This window comes from Ochotona curzoniae, unplaced genomic scaffold (genome assembly GCF_017591425.1).
Source record: "Ochotona curzoniae isolate NIBS_2020 unplaced genomic scaffold, NIBS_Ocur_1.0 contig_64, whole genome shotgun sequence".
Classification (NCBI taxonomy): Eukaryota; Metazoa; Chordata; class Mammalia; order Lagomorpha; family Ochotonidae; genus Ochotona; species Ochotona curzoniae.
The window spans coordinates 28,694,980-28,717,160 of record NW_024466502.1 but is presented as its reverse complement, the minus strand read 5'-3'; the positions used below and the strand labels follow the sequence as shown (position 1 = coordinate 28,717,160).

The following is a 22,181-nucleotide window of genomic DNA, read 5'->3' as shown; positions in this document are numbered from 1 at the left end:
ATAAAACAGATTTTAAAAATAATGTTGAATATGAAAATGAGTAGAAATACATTTAAACAATAATTTTTACAAATCCTATAATGAAAATACATCTTTGGCAGTTCTTTAGACATCTGGGGAGTAAACCAGTGGATGCAAGTTTTCTCTGTCTCTCCCTCTGCCTCTGTCGTGCTCTTTCAAATAAATAAATGTATTTTTAAAACAAGGATATCATTTTATATCAATTATAATGAATGTAGTTTATAACTAAAGAGAATAAAATGTAAAAAATGAAATAGATAAGAACTAAAACACCTCAGATCATATATTTTGTATTTTTGATTGAGAGCTGATATGTACTGAAATAACAGGCTTAACGTGAAGGATTCCAAGTTGTGCTCAGCTCCATTTTAGGTGAGGTACCGGTGAGATTGTAATCCAGCTGAGAAAACCACAATACACTTGTGAAAAATGCTCAAATCCCTGGATAGACTGCTCATGGATGACTAGGAGAAAAAAATGAATTTCATGTGATACATTGACAAAGGCTTCAAAGTTAGTCATTGTTTTATCCCAAAGCGAGTTCTGCATTGTCTTAGGCTCCCTGAACTCCTCCAGGTTTGTGGTTTTTGCCTTTGTGAAACCTGCTGTTCTGTGGTCCAGATTCAAGGGTCTTTTGGCTTGAGCCCCTTCTTCACCACCATTATTCAAGGACTTCCCAACCTTAATCCATGCGTGGTGCTCTTCTATTTTGGCTCACTTAGCTAGGACAGTACTTTCTCTCCAAATAAGGAAGTTACTTCCATTATCTTCCAGCTCTCTTTTTAAATGCTTAAAAATCCATTTTCATGTTGTAAGGTAGAATGGCACCCAAGGAAAGAAAGTGAGAGAGCAACTTCTCTCTCCTGATACATTCTCCAAATCAAGTGCCTGAAAGAGCAAGAGATTGGCTAGAGCCAAACAAGGATTCTTGAACTCCACCTACATCTCTTCTGAGAACACTGAGCCAAAGTCTGACTCATTGTCTGTTGATTTCCAAGGTGCTTCAACAGGAAGCTGTGAGGAAAGTGGAGGAGTTGGTGCTCCAATTAGCCTTCCTATTTGGGATGTAGTCATCTAAAATAACTAGGGCTGAGCCAGGGGCATGAAAAGCTGATTTTCAACCTGCAGTGCCATCATCCCATGATAGACACAGGTTTGAGTCCTGGGTGCTTCACTTCATACTTGGCTACCCACATACAGTCCGGGAAAGCAGCGATGGATGCCTCCAAGTCCTGCGCCCAAGCTTTTCCAGGCCACAAACAGGGAACTGGATGGCAGTGGAGCAGCTGGGATACAAACTGGCATCCATAAGGAATCGCAGCATTTGCAAGACAAGGATTTTAGCTACTGGCTAAACTAAACCCAAGCCAACAGAGTCAACCTGGTTGTAATAATATTTTCTACTTAATTAATAAAATCTTCATGAAATTTCTGTCCACGGTTAGCAACAAGACCAGTGTTTAGAGACAGAACATCAAATTACATGTTGCATGATACCTTGAAGTTGGTTGTGGGATAAAATAAGAAAGATCAATATTACTATATGGAGAGAAGAGATGAAGCTGTAATTTTATTCAGAACAATGGATTTCTTTTTAAATCAAATGCCAGAAATGAGTCTAATGCTAAATGACAAAATCAAATTTGTTTAAAACACACTTGTACACATGTTTGTGTGTGCTTATATTTTCAGTAAAACAACCTAAGATATAAATAAATCTGGTCATTGATTTAGAATTCAGTTGCATTATTTTCAATTCTAGTCAAGCTGAGAAATTTCCAACACACACACACACAGAGTTTAATGAGCTTATTTATTATAATTTTCATTATTTGTGGCTACCAATTATATAGCCTGTCAGTTTCATCCAATTATGAGGTAAATCAGGTAAAAGTAATGGAAACCACGTGAATGGAAAACTTTTCCAGTAACTTATAAATCCCTAGTTTTTTCAAAGGTGTTTTGTGTGGGTTTACTGATTGTCCTTTGAGAGTCTTAAAGATTATAAATAAGTAAACAGATATGGTCATAAAATCTTAAAGTAATTCAAGAGTTTCAAAAATTAATGTTAATCGCACTAAAATCAAGTAGTTATAAAGCATTTTAAATATCCCATAGATGTTTGTAAAATACTATGATTCAAACACATCCCAAAAGAGCCTAGACATCCTAAAGGAGACTGTCTTTAGGATGGTTGTATCAACTATTGCTACATATATACTTTTTATTTCAATTCTGGAGACATGAAAAGTATAGAGGCTCTTTAGTATAAATGTAAAATTAACATATTTTGCTCCACTGTTTATATAGACATAAACTTCCTTTATTTAATGCTCATTTCATAATTCCACATGTAAAATATATAGTCGCAATGTAGAAGATTTGCCCAGCAATCCAACATTCAGGCCATATTCTCTTTGGAAACACTTTCATCAAAGTAAGAAACAAAATTACATCCTTGAAAACCCGAGTAGAGTAATGTCAGAGGCAATCATAACTAATGTCTTTGTTTTTCACTGCTCTCTTAAGGACGATGCTTCTTTTCTCATAATTAAGGAAAAACGTGGAAATCAAAGGATGTGTTTTACTCAGTATTCTCCTTTCCTTTCCTGTATTTCTCCTTATCTTTACAATGTTGGCTTTATTTTTTTCCTGAATTCAGATGTTGTGTCATAAGGCAGTGCCATCAGGTGGAAAAAATTTGGCTGTAGTAGGTTGAAGTTCAGTTAACCCATATACTCAAATAATGATGACTAGAAGAAGGATTTATTCTGTAGGCACCCTTCCCTTCCCTTTTCATAAGTTATTTCTAATACAAATATCCTTAAAGTTTGAATTTTTGATCCGATATATTAAACTTTCATTTTTTGCTTCATCTGGCTTAAATTCAGTTCCTGTCACTTGCATGACTTAAAGCCAGAATATGCACAGAAGCATGAACGTCACATTTTAGTAAATATTTTTGTGAAGATAGCATTTATGTATAAGAAAAAAATTATACAAAATAGACAATATGATGTATATTTTATAAAATTAACACTTCATCCTACAAAATTAATCAATTTTAGCTCACAAAAAGTAACCGAATAGATTACTACACTGAATGAAAAACATTTCTATACTCGAAGTAAATTGTGTTCCTGATGATCTTACCTGTGTCCACTCATTTGTTTGTGGATCATAGGATTCCATAGTGTTGAGGTATGTCTGCCCATCATAGCCACCAACAGCATACAACCTATCTCCAAGCAGACACACCCCAACAGCATCTCTAGGCATACTCAACGGGGCCACCATGGTCCAAGTGTCTGTTTTGGGATCATATCTAAAATTGAAGGAGAGTAGAACATAACATATTTTAATAACATTTGACTTTTATTATATTAAACATATTTTTTCCAAATCATGCCATATAAAATAAAACTTAGATGCATACAGATTCATTGAAAAAAAGGAAAATGGTATCATTCTTCCTTTCCATGAGGAAATGTCAGATATAATTAATCATTTCTATGGGACAAGCCACCTTCCTAACACACATGCGCAGTGTTATAGTTATAAACAGAATGGCTAGCTAATAATCTAGTAGCTGGATTCTCCATTAAGGCTGACTGAAAAGTCCAGTCAAAATTTGTTAAAGTTTAAAGAGAAACATGCACACAAACAGATATATTAGGGCAATACATGGGCAGGTTTGAGCAAGCAGGTCTGTAAGCGTGTCTAAGACAAGAAGTGTAAGCGAGCACAGTGCCTGGAAAAGCAGGCTGTGACCAGTTTACCGATTCTTTAATTTCCTGGATAAGGAAAAGGGATAGCCTTTGGCACTTGCAAAAACAGTTATAATACACCAAGATTTTTATTCAGTGATGCTGCTCAGATTCCACCAGGATGGAGACATTAGTATCTCAAGGGATTGAAATCAGAGAACCTATGTTAAATAAAATATTAACATTCAAAAATAGATACTTGGCATATGTATTATATAGAGATATGTCCTATTTGGAGTCATCGGAACATAAAGACTATGTTAATCAATGTGCCTTGTTTCAGTCATGGATAACTGACCCCCTTGCCTTTAACCTGTAACTGCAGATTCAGATACAAAAGCAACACAAAGCACCAACAAATACAAGATCGGAAAGAATGCCTTTTCGGAATATAGTGAGTATATTCATTCTCAGGTTTTCCTGAACCAATCCTTTTTCACAAGTTGCAACTTATAACCCACAGACTCCTAAAAATAACGAATTAAAACACACAAAAATTAAGTATTGAAAATAAAAAGATTATTACACAAGTGCTGCAGTTTATATTTCACAGAAAATGGTGAATAACACCCAGCATGTCGCTTGCATCTGCCTGTGGTTGGAGGGTTTGTGCACGGCTTAGCTGACATATGTGAAATGAGACTTTGAGTGAATGCCTGCAAAACCTGGATGAGCTTGAAGCATGCTTTAATGAATACATGCAAAATATAACAGACACACAAAGACACATACCCCATGCTGCAATCAATAACACAGTAACATCATCTTTAAGATTTTTTAACATTTTCCATAAACATATTGACATGTCTGAATATTTTTTTAATGAGCTATTGAAAGAGAAAGAAAAGGCACTAACCAGACAGAAAGCAAGTACTAAAATTCAGAGTGTGGAATCTAGTAAGTGAAAACTTAGTAAACTTTCCAATATGCCAATGGCAAAAAGATGTTGATAAATAAATCAGTAGGATGAGGTTAACAGTTTTGAATTAAAAGAGAATGAAAAACAACATGGTGAACTAGATTTTATTTGGATCTTCATACATGCCAACTATTAAAAAATATTTGAGACATTTTGGAAATTTTAATAAATACTCAGCATTGAATTTTAACAACAAATTCATGAATTCCTATTAATGAACTAATAACACTGTGGGTAAGTTAAAAACATAAAGCCCCTGGCCCAGTGCCATAGCCCAGTGGCTGAAGTCCTTGCCATGCACACACCAGGATTCCATATGGGCACCGATTCCTGTCCTGGCAGCCCTACTTCCCATACAGCTCCCTGCTTGTGGCCTAGGAAATGGCCCAAAGCCTTGGGACCCTGCATCCACCTGGGGGTACTGGAAGATGCTCCAGGCTCCTGGCTTGGGATCGGTGCAGCTCTGGCCATTGCAACCACTTGGGGAGTGAAACAGTGGACAGAAGATCTTCCTCTCTGTATCTCCTCCTCTCTGTATATCTGACTTTCCAATAAATATAAATAAATCTTAAAAAAAAAAGACCCTGAGTCAGTTTATACTACTACTATCAATATGATGAAAACTTTATTTGATCTTTATTCTCTCTGAAACATGGTATTACCTATTATTTTTTCCATTATATGTATTTATTTGAAATTCAGAGATAGAGAAATATTGCCTACCTGCTGGTTTACTGTTCAAATTATAATGATTACAAGGCTTTCTTTATGGTTCTACAACCAATAAGATTCTTTACATGTTTAATTCTGTACGTAGACAGAATTAAAAATCACTTGCCTGTTCATATTGTCCTGATACCATAACGTGTCAGTTAAAACAAATTAATGGTAGCCATTATATATAGTTCTTTCATACGATTGTCTTGTAACTTGCACTGCCCTCATTTATATTTAAAAGTTGAGGTCAGGGCCAGTGAGGTGGTTCAGTTGGCCAATTTTCTTCTTGCAAGTACCAGCATCCAATATGGGCATCGGTTCATATGGGCCTGGTTGTTCCACTTCCCACCCAGTTCCCTGTTTGTGGCCTGGGAAAGCAATGGAGGATGGTTCATAGCCTTAGGGAACATGTACCCTCTTGAAAGACCTTGAAGAAGCTCTAGGCTCCTGGCTTTAGAATGATTCATCTCTGGTCATTGTAGCCATCTGGAGAGTGAACCAGCAGATGGAGGAACTTTGTCTGTCTCTGTCAATCTGCCTTTCCAATTAAAATAATAATACTAAACTTTTGTTATTTTTCCAGGTCAAATATGCATTATCACAACATCCCTCTAACATTTATAATGAGAATAGAAAGAAAGAAATTGAAGTTGAAGTAGAAATAACAGTCTGTTAAGAGGTTCCTACTGTCTTGGCCCACTTGTGTGTAACCAAGGTTCATTACGGAGATATAGAAATAAGGGCATTGTGGTCTTCATTTACTATTAACCAGCAGAAACACTGATGCCTTTGAGTATACAGAGAGAGGGAGTGGGAGGGAGATTTCACACATACACAGAGAGAGAGAAACCATCTGTTGGCTCATTCCCCAAATGTCTGTAAGAGCCAAGAGCCAAGGTTTCCCCGGGCTGAAGCCAGGAGTCCGGAACTCTAAGAGCTGTGTCGAGTTCTTGTGCTGTCCACTTGGGTAGCAGGCACACAGGCAATTTATCCAACATCTGTTGCCTCATAGGATTGACACTGGCACAAAGATGAAAGAAAGCAGAGTAGCGAAACCTGAACCATGTGCTCGGATGCGTGAGGCTTATGGCCCGCTAGGGACTTAACCTGCTGTGCCTCAGAATCCACATTTTTTCTTATTTTAAAGCTCTTATGTATTTGTTCATACATTTCTTCAAATCTGTATTATGCTTTGAGCAACACTATGCAAAAAATGCATGAATAACCATACTTCTGAAAACACAAACAGATGGGCAAAAGTTCTTTAACAAACTGCATGGTCTGGGCCTAAATCTTCCTTCAAATTACTGTGCATTTTGCATACTGAGTTTTTCAGTCAGCATGTTTTTGCAAGTGTGAGGCATGGTAATAAATTTAATTTTCATTTGTTTCATACACTATTCTCACTCAGTCTGCCTTCTTAGCTATTCTTATTTGAGATATCAATATGCTTTGTGCCAAAGACAGTCTGATTGAAATATTTGGATAAGTGTCTCATAACTATGCTTAACATTGCCATTACATAATTTATTGGCACTTCCATAAAATGTTATAGTGATACACAGCTTTTTCTATCCACTACTGATTCACAAAACAGAGTGTAATACATCATTCGTGCCTTTTCCAATGATATGTTTGCATATCATTATATACTAAGAACGAAATATTTTATGTAAGAGTTCCATAGATGCACCATTATATATCTTGATTTACTATCACTTCCCGGTGAAGACATCAATATGAAATATGTTACATAAAGTACAAAACATCTATGAATCTGACAAATGGTATGAATTTGGATAAGAATCATAAGAGCGCCCGACGCAATAGCGTATTGATTAAAGTCCTTGCCTTGCACGCGCCAGGATCCCATATGAGCACCGGTCCTAATCCTGGCAGTTCCACTTCCTATCGAGCTCCCTGCTTGTGGCCTGGAAAAGCAATCTAGGATGGCGCAAAGCCTTGGGACCCTGCACCTGTGTGGGAGACCCAGAAGAAGTTCCTGGCTCCTGGCTTTGGATTGGCTCAGCTCCAGCTGTTGAAGTCACTTGGGGAGTGAACCATCGGATGGAAGATCTTCCTCTCTGTCTGTCCTCCTTTCTGTATATCTGCCTTTCAATAAAAAAAAAAATCTTTGCAAAAAAAAAAAAAAGAATCATGAGGACACTGTACTTCTGCATTACTTACTCTGCTCAGATCCTCTGCACTCCCGTAACTTAATACAGCTATGTATTTCAATCAAATTTTTGTTCATGAATGAATTTTCAGATTGAAACATTTATGCTGCATCTCACAACATTGCAGCACATTATACCACAAAATTAGATGAGAATATGTGAATGAAATCATTTTGTTAGCAGTATTCATTGAAGATAAAAAACAGAGCCTTATGGTATTCACCTACTTTTTTCATTTTCCCAATAATTTCACAAAACAAAAAATGAATGAATCATATGTGTATTGGCATTTTAAAATAACTGAGTGCATGAATATGTGTATATAATTATATATCATTTATTTGACTCTGATCACAGGCTCACTGTAATACCTGCATTTCTTGAATTCAATGGACTGAAGAATGTGAAAAAGAAAATGTAATAAACTTAATTTTCTGCTAAACATTGGGTCAGTGTCTTATCTAATCATTAGCTTAAGTTTGAATATTTCCTGATTACCACAAGCTATTTCTTGTCAACAGTCTTATACTTAGTAAAATCTATCACATATTCTTTGGAAAAAAAAATTGTCAATGATAGAAATTATTTTCCTCCTGTGAAATACTTGTGCTATGAAAATGTGTTTTCTTAATATCAAGTGGAAAGTCATCTTATGGTCAGTGCTATCTACCAAATATCTCTTGTACGTCACTTGGGCGTGAACAGGAGCCTGTTTTCTCGCTCTATGTGGAGTTGTGTGTCTATGTAGCCAACTTGTCATCGGATATGTGCAGGAAAGTATGGGATTACCTGAAAAGGGATTTTTTTAACAAACACAATGTTATTCTCTGTCTTTTTCCATTTGACAGGAGTCCAAAATGTTTATTATCTTATTTTATGAATCAGTCTGGATGGTAGAGTGATACATGAGTGAAATATATCATAAATAAGAAAATAAAAATTACAAAGGTATTAAGCCACTAAGAAGATTGATGTTACCTGCTATTGTTAGATCTTATTCCAAATCATACACTAATTAACCTTTGTTTTCTAATCATTTTGCCATAAATGTTTATATATCCTTAAGTAGCAGGAAATTTCACTGTAAGTCTTATTAAAAATTCTGCAATCTTCATTCCACAGTATGACAGCCCTCAGTGATGCACAGCCGTTAAAGAAAAGTCAGTTATCAACATGCTGGGACAAGTTTGCAATGTTAGAGCAAACCTGGAACAAAAGCATCTTCCCATTCTAACCTCTATATAACTGGTGATTTTAAAGAAGAATTAAAAAAGAAACCACATTTGCTCTATGCCCATGGAGCCCTTTGTTACACAAAATATGTGATGAAGTAAAGTTTATAATTTACCTTGGAGAGTTTGAATGAGCAGTCGAATTAATGAGGATCAACAGCACAAGTAAATAAAATGTGTGGCACTTTAAAAGACTTAACATGTGCATACTCGGTAAATTCCTGAATTCTTCTCTAAGCAAACACTATTACAAATATGTCAAACAGAAAATAAAAGTCACAGAGGGATCATGTGGAAAAAAAAAATGGACTTTCAGTAGTAAATAACAGGACATTATGGATAGAAGCGGGACAGAAGAGCAATGAATACGAGGAAATAAAAGTTTTGATGAATTAGTTTGAAAGAGAAAGAAAGAGGAGAGGGAGATAGAGGAACCAGGAAAGGGGGTGTGGGTTGGGTAGACTAGAAAAGCATCTATGGGTTTGCATCTAGTTTTCTAAAACTATACAGTTATTACAATCATTCAAATTATATCAAACAAACTGGATTGTGTTTGTCACGATAACAGTCTTTTTGGAAGGTCTTACCTTTCTACGTAGTCTAACAGCCGCGAACAGTGGTTAGACGCGGGAGCATCGTGACCTCCAACTGCATAAAGAAAGCCATCGCATGTGGCCACGCCAACTCCCCCTCTCCTCTTACACATCGGTGCGCACATGTTCCACTTGTTTGTATGAGGATCATAATATTCCATTGAACTTAAACAGGAGCTTCCATCTCGTCCTCCAACTGAATATAACCTACAAATATAATTTTAAAAGTCTGATGTAATAAAAAAAATCTGAATGAGCGTAACTGGCAAAGGAAAAAGATATTTTAAAAAATTTTTTGCATTGTGAAACTCAAATGTAATAGAAATAGCCACACGAAGACTTTAGTAAATAAACTCAGGTAGCAATTCCAAGACCTGCAATTCTCATTCATTTAATATAATGTATGCTAAATGACATTAAAACAAGTGCCATTTTCTAGTTGTTTTTAGTGTTTAAGTTTGAGTGCTTTAGTTGTTTTCTAGTGTTTCTAGAAAGTAGATTTAAATTGTTCATTGTAGAAATAATTCAATAGTATTAGTATGTCAAGATTACCTTATATTGATACATATCTATTGAAATATACAGTAAGATATAAGAAAATAATAATAAAATTACAAGGATTCTCTTTATTGCTGATGAACAACATATTCACATTGTGTAAATCATACCTTGTATTTCATTCCCACACTTTTAAACACAAGATAATTGAGCAATATTAATATATACTGGCAACAGTGCTATACAACAACAATAATAAATAAAACTCCATAGGAAGAAAGAATGCATGGATGCTAGTCTGATTGAATACTGTTGGAATTGACCCAACGCATTCACTTCTTTAAATAGCTGTTCCATTAATGAAATATGTGATAGGGATCCATGAATGAGTTTTAAACCATCAATGATTCTTGGATTACAAAAAGCATATTGTGAAATCTCAACAAAATAGATCTTCCCAGTTTCATGTTTGACAATGAAATAAATAACGATGTTACATTAATTTACTCATTCTTCACTACTTTTTATTTTTAAGGTTTTTATTTTCATTGACACATAATTAAGAAACAAATTTGAGAGAGTCAATGCAATTTGTCAATTCACATACTCTTACGCAGTGTCCCAATGAGGATAGTTAGCATATCCACCACTGGAAGAATTTATCATTGTGGTGAGAGCATTCAAAATCCTCTCTTTTAGCTGGGTGAAATTATATAGTAGATTTGACTACACAGAATCTTCTAACTGACGTGGAGATCAACACTGAATTCTCTTATGTATCTGCATCAGTGTGTCCACTGACAAGTTCTTCTCTCCCCTCCTGAGTCTCAAGTGATCGCTATTCTATTCTCCATGAGAAAATTTATATTTTATCTTCCACATATGAGTGATGACCTATAGTATTTGTCTTTCTTTTATTTATTTCATTTAATGCCTAGGTTCACCATGCTGTCGTGTTTAAAAAGATTTTTTTCTTCTTTGTAGCTGGATGCTGTTCCATTGTTAATATATTCCACACATTCTTTAAGTATTCTTCCACTGGTACCACATTTAGGCTGATTCCGTATGCTGGTTATTGTGAATAGTGTTGCAATAAACAAATACACAGGTGTCTCCTTGACATTTGGATTTAAATCTATAATACGCTGACTGGGTCATGGAGGAGCACACATGCTGTTTTCTAAAAAGTCTATACTTTGTTAAACGTGCCACAAATTTTCCAAAGTTTTGTCCATATAACTCATGATGAAACAGAAACGTAATGTACTAAATTCTAACAAAGTGAGAGTAGACGTAGCATACTTACATAAACACACTGTGGGAGATGCCAGGTGCAATTTATATGGATGGAACACAGGAACAGCTAATGGAAGTGAGAGTTGAGTTGCAATTTTAAACAAATGATTTGGAAGAATCCCACTGAGAATTGTATGTTTGCACATGAAGATGGTGGTAGAAATTAACTCACAAATATCTAAATGAGGAATACTGGAGGCTAGATAATTAGCCAGCGCAAAATTTCAGAGGCAATAAGGCCAGAGTAGCTGCAATGGAAATACAGGATGGATTGTCAGGTGCTTGTGGACATGTACCATGAGAGGAACAGAAATGTGCGAGAAATTGCTGAATGTACAGTTTAGTCTTACTAACAAAGATCAGATGCTATGGAATTTTTGTTTTACTGTGAATATTATGACTAATACATCCAAAGCTACTAACTACTTTTGAGGTTTCCAAAATTATGTATAGAAAAATATACTATTTAGAGTATAAGATCATTCAGGTTTTAGATTTATAAACTCATGCTTTGGTATCCTCCACTAAATCTAAGATAAGATGTTGAATCTGGTTTCAGCCTTAGGGGCTTTTCTAACAAATCTGTTTCTCGTGATGCTGGATATGACAGAACGCTGATTGCTCATGTGCTGCCTTTTCTTAAATATAATGCCTCTCCTGGGTTGCCACTGAGCTTTTTTTCTACTGATATCAATCTTGCACTCTGTTAAAATTAACTATTGGGCACATTTTAAAATATATGTATTAGACAACTTAGACTGCAAAAGCAAACAGGAGCAAAGTGATTATTCACTCAGAAATTTTTATCATCTGAAGCACCTTGTGAAATCTGAACATCAGTTATTCCTGTGTTTCATTTAAATGAAGACTTAACTTACTTGAACTATGCAATAAGAGTGAAATATTATCAAAATGGAGCTAGATATATTTTGTAGAGATTTCCAATCGTGGATACACATATTCATCAGAAGCCCCTACCACAGTCCCCTGAATATATTTAGTATGTTGACTTTGTATACATGTCATCCTGTAAAATTACCTCAATGAATTCTCTCAATATAGTATTTTTGATAGCTGATAATAAAATAGTTACATGCAGCAAAATGTACATTCATTTTCTTTTAATGAATCTGTCTTTAAAATGATGCATACAAACATACAAATAAATGTTTATGAAAGTAATGGTAGTATCCAAATCTCGTGCATTTGCAGCCACTTGGGGAGTGAACCAACAGCTGGAAGATCTTTCTGTCTCTCGTTCTCTCAGTAAATCTGACTTCCAACAAAAATAAAAATAAATCTTACAAAAGAAAAAAATATTCTAATGGTGTATTTCATGAATATATATTATAAGTGAACTTTATTCACAACCCACTCATTTTTAAATACAAATTCACAAACTATGGATTCAAATTCAAAACTGAATATGAGCAATAATAATATTAGAGTTATTCTAAGACTTATAAAAGTATCTAAAAAATGATGGAAGATATCTCTTTCCCTGTGTTTTCTGTGTTTTTTTTTTCATCTCCCTACATAAGTAGTCAAAATAATATGCTCTCAGCAAGCTGGAATAAGTGTTATCACATGCACACTAGCTTTCATGAACAATTATCAAATGTCTTGACAGTCTACTTACACTTTAGACTAATTCCCTGCTTTCTTTCTCTACAATGACAAACTGGATGTCCACAATCTGAAGAGCGTGGAAGGATCTGATGCTGGAAGTAAATTCTCTGACAACATAGAAAGTGACAGCTGACAATTTCACAGCAAGCAAAGAAACATGACATTCAACTTAGGGTTGAAAGATGAGTAAAAATTATAAGATGAAAAAAATAGGGGGAAGCATTACAGGCAGTGAAAGCATTATCTGTAAAGACAAGGGGCATGCTAGGTCATAGTAGGCGATGAATCAAGAGTGGCGGCTATTTCGTATTGATGAAAGGGGTGTTTATGGGTGACGGGAAAGAAGAGATGCAGCTGGTAGTTTGAAAAGGTTAGAGTGATGGAGTGATGGGTACTCTATGTCAAGTTATGGGGTTGGGATTTCGTTTTCAGACCCTGAGAAAAGGACAGGAGGATAACACTGATGGGAATCAATAGGTTCATAGATGACCCTTCTGGGAATAGTGATCAGCTTATCCCCGCACCACAAGAATTGACAGAAGGTCCAGGAACATCTGAGAATTAAACAAGCTGTTCTAGAATTTGCTGAGGATAGCAAAAGTGGAAATACACTGACTCTCTCCCTTAACTTACATATTTAAACAAAACACAGGAGACTTTTGCCTTGTGTTTAGCCTCCGTGCTTCGGCATCTTGATTATACTGTCTTACTTTGCAAAGTTACCCATCTAAGGAAGTTAGTCCTGCATAAATATGTAGCAACCTCTAGGGCAGTGTTTGAAAACAGGTCTTTGTTCTTAAAAACAAAAACAAATAAGCAAACAAACAAAAAAAAAAAACAGGTTCAAATGTGTGTGGGAAACAGTGACTTCAGAGCTATTTAGACTAGGTTTGCTTCCCATTGTCAAACACCTCACTTCTAGAGTATGTGTTTGCCAAGAAACATTGCAGGCTGAAAATTCACCTTATCTCCAAGCAGAGAAGCTGGCTACCACAGTTTCTTCCTGGTAGCAGGCTACACAAGACTCCTGGATTGTAGAGAAGTGACTTTATTTTTTGCACTACAACATTCAACATGAGCTCTGTGTTTCCATGGTTTTCTACTGAATCCCAAGTTCCACCAGGTCAAAACAGAGTGACTCTGGAGCATTTGGGGCTTGTATTGAGCTTGTTGCATATTTGAGGAACCTTAAATTGAGGGAGCATTGAGCTTTAAGGGTAGCTGTTCTTCAAAAAATGCCTTAAAATGTGTTAGTTTTTCTTTTATTGGAAATAGGCATTGATGCTAAAACCGCATGTTAACTGTCCAGTAACCTTGCCCACGTATTCCAAGGTAGAGTCCTAGGTATCACAAAAATGATTCAAACAAAGGATGGAAGAAATGTGTCAGGAACGGTGAACAGATGCTGCAAGCTCACTTATTCTATCCATTTGTCAGATCTTGATCATATGGTGATATTAAATTAAAAGAAGCTGGTGACCATATCCCTCCTTAAAAATTGATGCTTATGTTTACACAAAAAATGGTAAATGTGTATCGGTAGACAATAAGAAGTTTGTCAATAGCACACACTTCAGGGGTGGCTACAGAAATGCTTCCAATACCATTATCTAAATATCAAAACAGCCTGTTAATTAGTTTATGATATTATCTAAGTAATTTGCATTCACTGCATCTGTTTATCCACAAAAGTGTTGAGGCAGCTCTTTCTCTTGCATAGCAAAAGTGTTAAAATCCCACAACCCAGGCAGTATGCCTACCACCTTTGAAACAACTCCCCAGATCCAGCACTGTTTGGTCCTTTGTTTTGCAATTAACAGAGAAAGCTTTCATCTGATCCCCTGAGAAGCCTTGCACAGCCTGCTGCTGAAACTTTCCTGCTTCTGTCTTTCAGCATAACTTTTCTTAGGGAACAGTTGTTGGAATACCTTGCAGGCCAGCGAACAGGATTCAGGAAGCCTTCAGCGATTTATATGAGTGTTTTGTTCCTGCTTCCTATAAAAATGTTGGTACATGTTGGAAATTCATCCTGCCATGTAACCCACAAAACAGAGCCGTGGAGTCAAGTCTCAGGGAGTCCACCTATCTTTATCCATTTGAAAGCATACCATATTAATAAGGCACTTTACCAATTGTAAATACTAAATTAATTTAGGTCAGTTCATCATATCCAAATTTGTAGATTACCAGGCTGAAATATGGAAGAATTGGTCATCTTGTTCTCAATTTCTTTGTGTTGCCTTGCTAACCCCCACCCTTCATTTGTTATAATCCTAAAGCTTCCTCTTCTTGTGTGTTTTCTATTTTACTTTAATACAGCATAAGCTTTCCGAAAAAAATATTTGGTTTGCTTTTTTGAAAAGCACAGTCAATATATGATTTTGAAGTTCATACTCATTTCATTTCAACTCCAATTTTAGAACTAGAGGATTCATCTGTGAAAATCCGTCAACAAAAAACACCTGTTTAATGTTTAGTAAAGTAAGATTTTGACAGATGGCAGACCAAATTATGGATCATGCAGCTTGGAAACACAACTCAAAAAAGGAAGTAATTTTAACTTAGTGAATTAAACGAGTGTCCATTGAAAAGGTGTAGATTAAATTAATGACTTTGTATGACCAAAATATTATAAATAACCTTATTTAAATTTTGAGCAGAGCAAATTTTACCATATGTTAGTACTTTTTGACACTATTTTTCTCAAGTACAATTCATGTAGTTCAACAATCCCTATCTTGCAATAAGGAACTTAATATATGTGGGGAATTAGAGTTGTGTTAGAGAGTTTTCTTATGCATTATAAGGCATCTGAGGAGACATACCAAGTGGATAGGGTGCAGAAACAGGTCAAGTTATTGGAAAATCACCATGTAAGGGTCTAGGCAGAAATAGGGATGTGAAAATTTAAGCGGTTATAAACAATCAGGCATACTTAAGATACTACCCTAACCCTTGCTGAATAAGGTAAGTAGTGAGAATATAAAAAAGAAAGTCATCTTTAAGTCAATGGAGTCATCTGGATTCCACACTGAGAAATCTGGTATTGCTGACTCTCAAATGTAGAGCCAAAATACGTAGTTTAATGTTGAGCATGATTTATCAAGTGATGTTTTGCAACACAGAAATCCAAGTTGGCCAGAAGACAATTGTAATAGCATTCTAATGATTGCAAAATTTGCTTGACAAATTATAAATTATTTTTCCAGCCAGAATGAATATTTATAAAATGGGAATCCATTCACCTCACTACTCTAAAACATTTACATTACCATTACCATGATCAAGTTGCAAGGTAATATGGGTTTTGCCATTATTACTTTATTTATTTCAGAATCTCTTGAGGCTCCTCTCTTCTCATGGTAAGTCAATTGTAATGTTTCTGCATCTTCCTTTCATTTAATGCTCAGTTTATGCAGATTGTTCTGTTCTGTTAGAATGTTTCCAGGCTTTCTGGAAATCTTTTAAATGTATCAAGTCTTGTATTAAAAATCATGCTTTTTTCTAGTGAACAAGTTAAAAAAAATCTCTTCAGCACTTAAGCAACTCGTAAGAGTGACAAAGAAATTAATTGGTCTTGCTTTCTTCTATAAATGTAAGAGTCTATGTATAACTTTAAAAATTTTAGGTTTTATGGGCCCGGCGCAGTGGCGCAAGTGGTTAAGTCCTCGCCTTGCAACCCCGGGATCCCATATGGGCGCCGGTTCTAATCCCGGCAGCCCCGCTTCCCTTCCAGCTCCCTGCTTGTGGCCTGGGAAAGCAGTGGAGGACGGCCCAAGGCTTTGGGAACCTGCACCCGTGCGGGAGACCCGGAAGAGGCTCCTGGCTTCGGATCGGCATAGTATCGGCCCGTTGCGCTCACTTGGGGAGTGAATCATCGGACGGAAGATCTTCCTCTCTCTCTCCTCTCTCTGTATATCCGCCTTTCCAATGAAAAAATAATAAAAATAAATCTTTAAAAAAAAATAAATAAAAAAATAAAAAGTATAAAAATTTTAGGTTTTATCTATCAGAAACAGAAAAGCCAAAATTTGAAGACACCATTAGACAGAAAAGCCCACACAGTGTAATTGGATGTGTCCTGGGGCTTAAGGGACTGTGCCAAATTCTGGGATACAGTAGAGAAGACAGCAGGTATTTATCCTTTAAAAAATGTATCTATTTTATTGAAGAGAGATGGAGAGAAAAACAGAGTTCCTGTGCACTGTTCATTCTCCGAATGCCAGGGAGTCAGGAACTCAGTCTGTCTCGCATGTATATGGCAGGGCTCCTGCCAGTACTACAGCGCCTACCTGCTCCTTCCCGGCGTGCAGTGCAGCAGGAAAGTGGAATTGCAAGTCAAAGAAATGCACTTCCACATGAAATGCAGGCTACCCAAGATAATGTTTTAACCGCTCTGCCAAATAGCTTTCTTGAAGCAATGGTTCTTTCAGGGTGCAAGTTTCAAATGTACAAATACATTGTAACTATTTCATGCAATTATCAATGCAAGGTTTTGAAAGAATGCAGTTGTGAGGGTGAATCATCAAAGAAATTCATTTGTTTTTCCATCTTTTGCAGCTCCTCTAGGGACAGCACCACACATTTATTGAACCTCGAGGCTACCTGCAGATGTTGTGCAGGATCAGTATTTTTTTTGTGAGTTCACAGAGAAAATAAACACAAGAAAGACCTCTGCTACGATATAAAGTTTGAAACAATCAAGAGTCAGGAATCAAAGCAGAAACAAAATGACAACTACAACAACGTCTAGCAGTTATTTACGCCCAACGACATCACAATATTTATTCAGTGTTTTAATTCAGGAACTGAATCTTTGGCTGTGCTGGTCTGAGAAGACTTATTTGTTCTTTATTGGAAGACCAACTAATATTTTCAAGAAATTAATGTAATTTCCTCATTTCATCAGAATATACACATCCTTTTTAAGCTATGGACCAATGTTTTTTGGTTTTGTTTTTGTTCTTTTTCCACTATAAACAATACCCCCAAACTCCAATTTAAGACATCAGTGCATTATTTTTTTCTCAATCTTAATTGGTAAAATTACACAAAATAAGATTCACAGAAGCCAAAACCATGTTAAAAAGATCCATTAGTGTCAAAACTAAAATAAGAAAAACAAACTTAAAAGCCTTGTCGGAGGATGATTTTGCAATATTGTCTGCTAAGAGTCTGAACTGAAAGATCTCGTTTCTAATGGCTGTGTTCTGTCTGAGCAACACATGGAAAGCATTTCACACAACAGAGAGCCATCAAGCTACAAAATTTGGACACCATTGTATCATACCAGGCAGAGAAAAAGGAGCCCAAAAGACAGCTGCATTTTTCACCTATAAAAAGGAAAGATTATTGGATATAACAGAGGAAGTAACCATTCAAAACATTTTCACAGAATAGGATTAAAGTTGGGGAAATTGTAATTAAAACATAGATTATTTAATAAAACCTTCTAGTAGCAATCGCATTACATTCTGTTAATTTTTTGTATGAAAAGCAACAAATTAGCCAAATTTCATCAACATGTATGCCTGAATTGAGTCTATTTAATGTATTCATCATAAATCTATAAGGTTAATTGAAAAACAATGTAACAAAAAAGGAGAAAAGCTTCAAAAAAAAAAAAAAGAAAGAAAGAAAGAAAAGAAAAAGCATCTAAATAGTGACTTCCAAGAAACTAAGTAGCAATTCAATTATAACAACAAGCTAGGGACCATTTATTTCATTCAGTTTATTAACTAGTTTATTCTGTTGGTTTTGATTAAGATCAAAAGGTATTTAAAACTAAACATATCTTAAGATTTCAAAGTAGGTTTATAAGGAAAAATGGGAGCCGGTTCTAATCCCGGCAGCCCCACCTCCCATCCAGCTGCCTGCCTGTGGCTTGGGAAAGCAGTCGAGGACGGCCCCAGCCCTCCAAAAAGATGATTTACAAATAGTGGACATACTTGCGTATGGAGCCACTTTAAGAGGTTCTTGAAAAATTAAATCAAAAGATGATATGCATGTTTTATGACCTTCCAAAGCCCCTAAAGCATAATCTCACGAGTTACTAGAAAATAATGGCAACATTATTCACCAGAATGGATAAAATTAAGACTGGCAGCAAGTACATCAGAATCGGAATAAACTGTTGATACACGGACATGTTTTTAAAATTTTATTTATTTTTATTGGAAAGCCAGATTTACAAATTGAAAGAAAGATAGAAAGGGAAATACCTCCCGTCCCCTGTTCGCTCCTCACACGGTATAATGCTGGAGCTGAGCCAGTCTGAAGCGGGGAGCCAGGAGCTTCTTCCTGGTCTCCAATGTGGGTACAGGAGCCGAATGGCTTGAACAGCCCTTTACTTCTTTCCCAAGCCATAAGCAGAAAGCTGGATCAAACAGGACTCAAACCAGTAACCAAATGGGATGCTGGGATGCTGGCATGCAGGCAGAAGATTAACTTGCTGTGCCACCACACAGGGCTGAATATTCAGATAATTTAAGACAAAAAAAAGACACTTTGATAAACTTCTGGCAGCATGTACTAAAGCAGTAGATGGAACACAGAATGCAAGACTACTGCAAACATGTAAGAAATGGCACATTGCCCAGGATCCTGAGGATAACCTCACACTCTCCATCATTTTTCCTACATCCCCTAGAGCAAGGAGAGAGTAACAGTCCACATGAGGAAGAAGAGCAAGTCACTTTGAAGTTTGCCTCTGAGGAACTCAGATAACACTTCAGACCGGTTGCCAGGCTAGATGCCAATAGTTTAGGGTTCCCAGGGCCTTTCGGGCCTGTTCCACAGCCAGGCTGTCACCACAGTTGATGGGACTTGAGAGGAATCAGCATTGATATATTACTACTATGAGATTTTTGGAAGTCAAATGGGCAATAGCCAGCAAAATTCAAACGTATAATTCTTTTGGCCTGGAGATCTATCTACAAAAAAAATACTCTGTGATCATGAAACATGTCTACAACAATGTTTATTTCTGTCCTGCTTATTATCCTGAAAATATTGTAACCTAAATATTCATAAACAGAATTAGTTAATGAAAAGGATGACTTGCTACAATTTTGTTTATCCATTTGCATGAAACAGGTTGCTGCAGAGCAATAACAATTTTAGTTTCTAATAGTTTTATTAACATGCAAAATACTTAACAACTTAGGTAAGAAAAACAGTTTATTTGCTTTTAAACAATATACCACATAATATGATTGCAAAAACCTAATAGAGAAATTCACTCGATATTTACTTGGCAGATGCAGTGACCATATATTATACCTAGGGATAAATTGATGCAGTCATAAAAGTTCTCATATATTGAAGATATGCTGACACACACAGTTATACATTACAAACGTGAAAAAACGGGCCAAGTAGAAATAAACTCAAAGCTGGGAATAAAGACAATTTGGACCAAGGTGCGTGATGATCTATTTTTTTAAGATTGATTTTTTTAAATTTTTATTGCAAAGTCAGATACACAGAGAGGAGGAGAGACAGAGAGGAAGATCTTCCATACATTGATTCACACCCCAAGCAGCCTCAATGGCCGGAGCTGAGCCTATCCGAAGCCAGGAGCCAAGAGCCTCTTGCAGGTCTCGCACGCAGGTGCAGGGTCCCAAAGCCTCTGGGCCATCCTTGACTGCTTTCCCAGTCAAGGATGGGAAATGGAGCTGCTGGGATTAGAACCAGCACCCACATGAGACCCTGGCATGTGCAAGGCAGGGACTTTAGCCACTAGGCTACCATGCTGGGATCATGATGATCTATTTTTTAAAAGTTGGGAACATCTAGATAAGCTGTATGACAGGTGGAAATGCACAATACTGCAAGACATCCTATAATGCGTATGACCACTACTTACTCTTAACAACAACAAAATTATCTGGTACAATATGTCAATAGTATTGAGGTTGAGAATTCTTGATTTACGGTGATATAATAGAGTGCTTAAAAGATGGACAAACTAATATAATATTTTGGTTACTGGCATATGTGGAGCAAACATAGCTATTTGTCAGTCATACATTTATAAACACTATGGACTTAAAATATATTGTTAAAAGTAATTTTAATAATTGGTAGCCATGTAACCTGTACAGGCTTATGGGGTACTATAGTTTAATCATATATATATTGTATAACATCTACTCAGTATAAATATATCCACTGCCTCAAGCATTTTATATTTCTTTATGACTAAAACATTCAAAATCCTATCTTCTAAATTTTACTTCACTTCACTTTTATGGTGACGCTACTGCGCAATGTGTCTCCAGTAATGAGATTCCTATAGTCAAGAGCGCCGTGACTCTGCACCCATGAATTCAAAGTATTTATTGAAAAGATAGTAAAAGTTGTTTGAACAGTATTCACTTGTGAGCTGGCATTATTAAGCTGTTTCCTTGGAAAGCAGCATCCCATACAAGGCATCTGTTCAAGTCAAGACTGCTCCACTTGCATCCCAGCTCTCAGCCAATACACCTGAAAAAGAGTAGAGGATGACCTAACTGCTTGGGCCAATGTAACACTTGAGAGACCCTGTTGAAGTTCCTGACTTCTAGCTTCAGTGGAGCCCAGCTTGACTGTGGAGGCCATTAGGAGAGTGAAACAGAAGATGGATGATCTGTCTTTCCTTCTAGCTTTCAAACAAATAAACCTTTAAAACATAAATTCACTTGGTAACTATTTTTCCCCATTTAAATTCATTTGATCACATTTTTTTTTCTCAAAAATAACAAACAGAAATCTACTCACTTGCCATTCAGTGCTGCTACACCAACTGTGCTTCGAGCAATAGACATGCTGGCTACGAATGTCCACTGCTGGCTCTGCGGATCCCACCTCTCCACCGTGTTCAGATAGCTCCAGCCGTCATGGCCACCCACAGCATAAATAGGACCCTCAAGTACTGTTACACCTATGATGACAAAGAAATGAATATGATGGCCAAAGTTAACACTATTGTATTTATACTTAACATTTTGTTAAGAGTGTAGATTTCACATGACGTGCTCTCTTTAGAATTAAACAAAAACTTAAAAAAATTGATGGATTCATTTCAGTGAGATTTGAAGATCAAGTTAATTATACATAACTACAATCACATTCAACAATGACTCTAATTGTTCAAGTCAAGCAGCTAGTAACTACCTATTCTGAATTGACTCATTACATGATGGTGAAGAAAAATATTTACAAGTAAAAATAAATTAGATCTGGATGCTTTAAAAATGAAAGCTAATGTCCTCATTTATGAAGAATCAAATCTAAATACAATTTGGATACATTACGAAAGAAAGCAAATTTCCTCATTTATGAGAATCAAA

The 22,181-nt window shown here is 36.2% G+C and overlaps 1 protein-coding gene across 2 annotated transcripts in view; it reads right to left on the bottom strand.

The window, feature by feature from the left end:
- KLHL1 (kelch like family member 1) overlaps positions 1 to 22,181 on the bottom strand; it is a 206,694-nt gene that overhangs the window by 1,737 nt on the left and 182,776 nt on the right. For both annotated transcript variants that reach the window (XM_040991032.1, XM_040991033.1), the window contains 3 exons: positions 21,610 to 21,772; positions 9,421 to 9,633; positions 3,175 to 3,346 (listed from right to left, as the gene is read on the bottom strand). In XM_040991032.1, the coding sequence (XP_040846966.1) occupies positions 3,175 to 3,346; positions 9,421 to 9,633; positions 21,610 to 21,772 (548 nt within the window). The remainder of the gene's footprint in view (positions 1 to 3,174; positions 3,347 to 9,420; positions 9,634 to 21,609; positions 21,773 to 22,181) is intronic.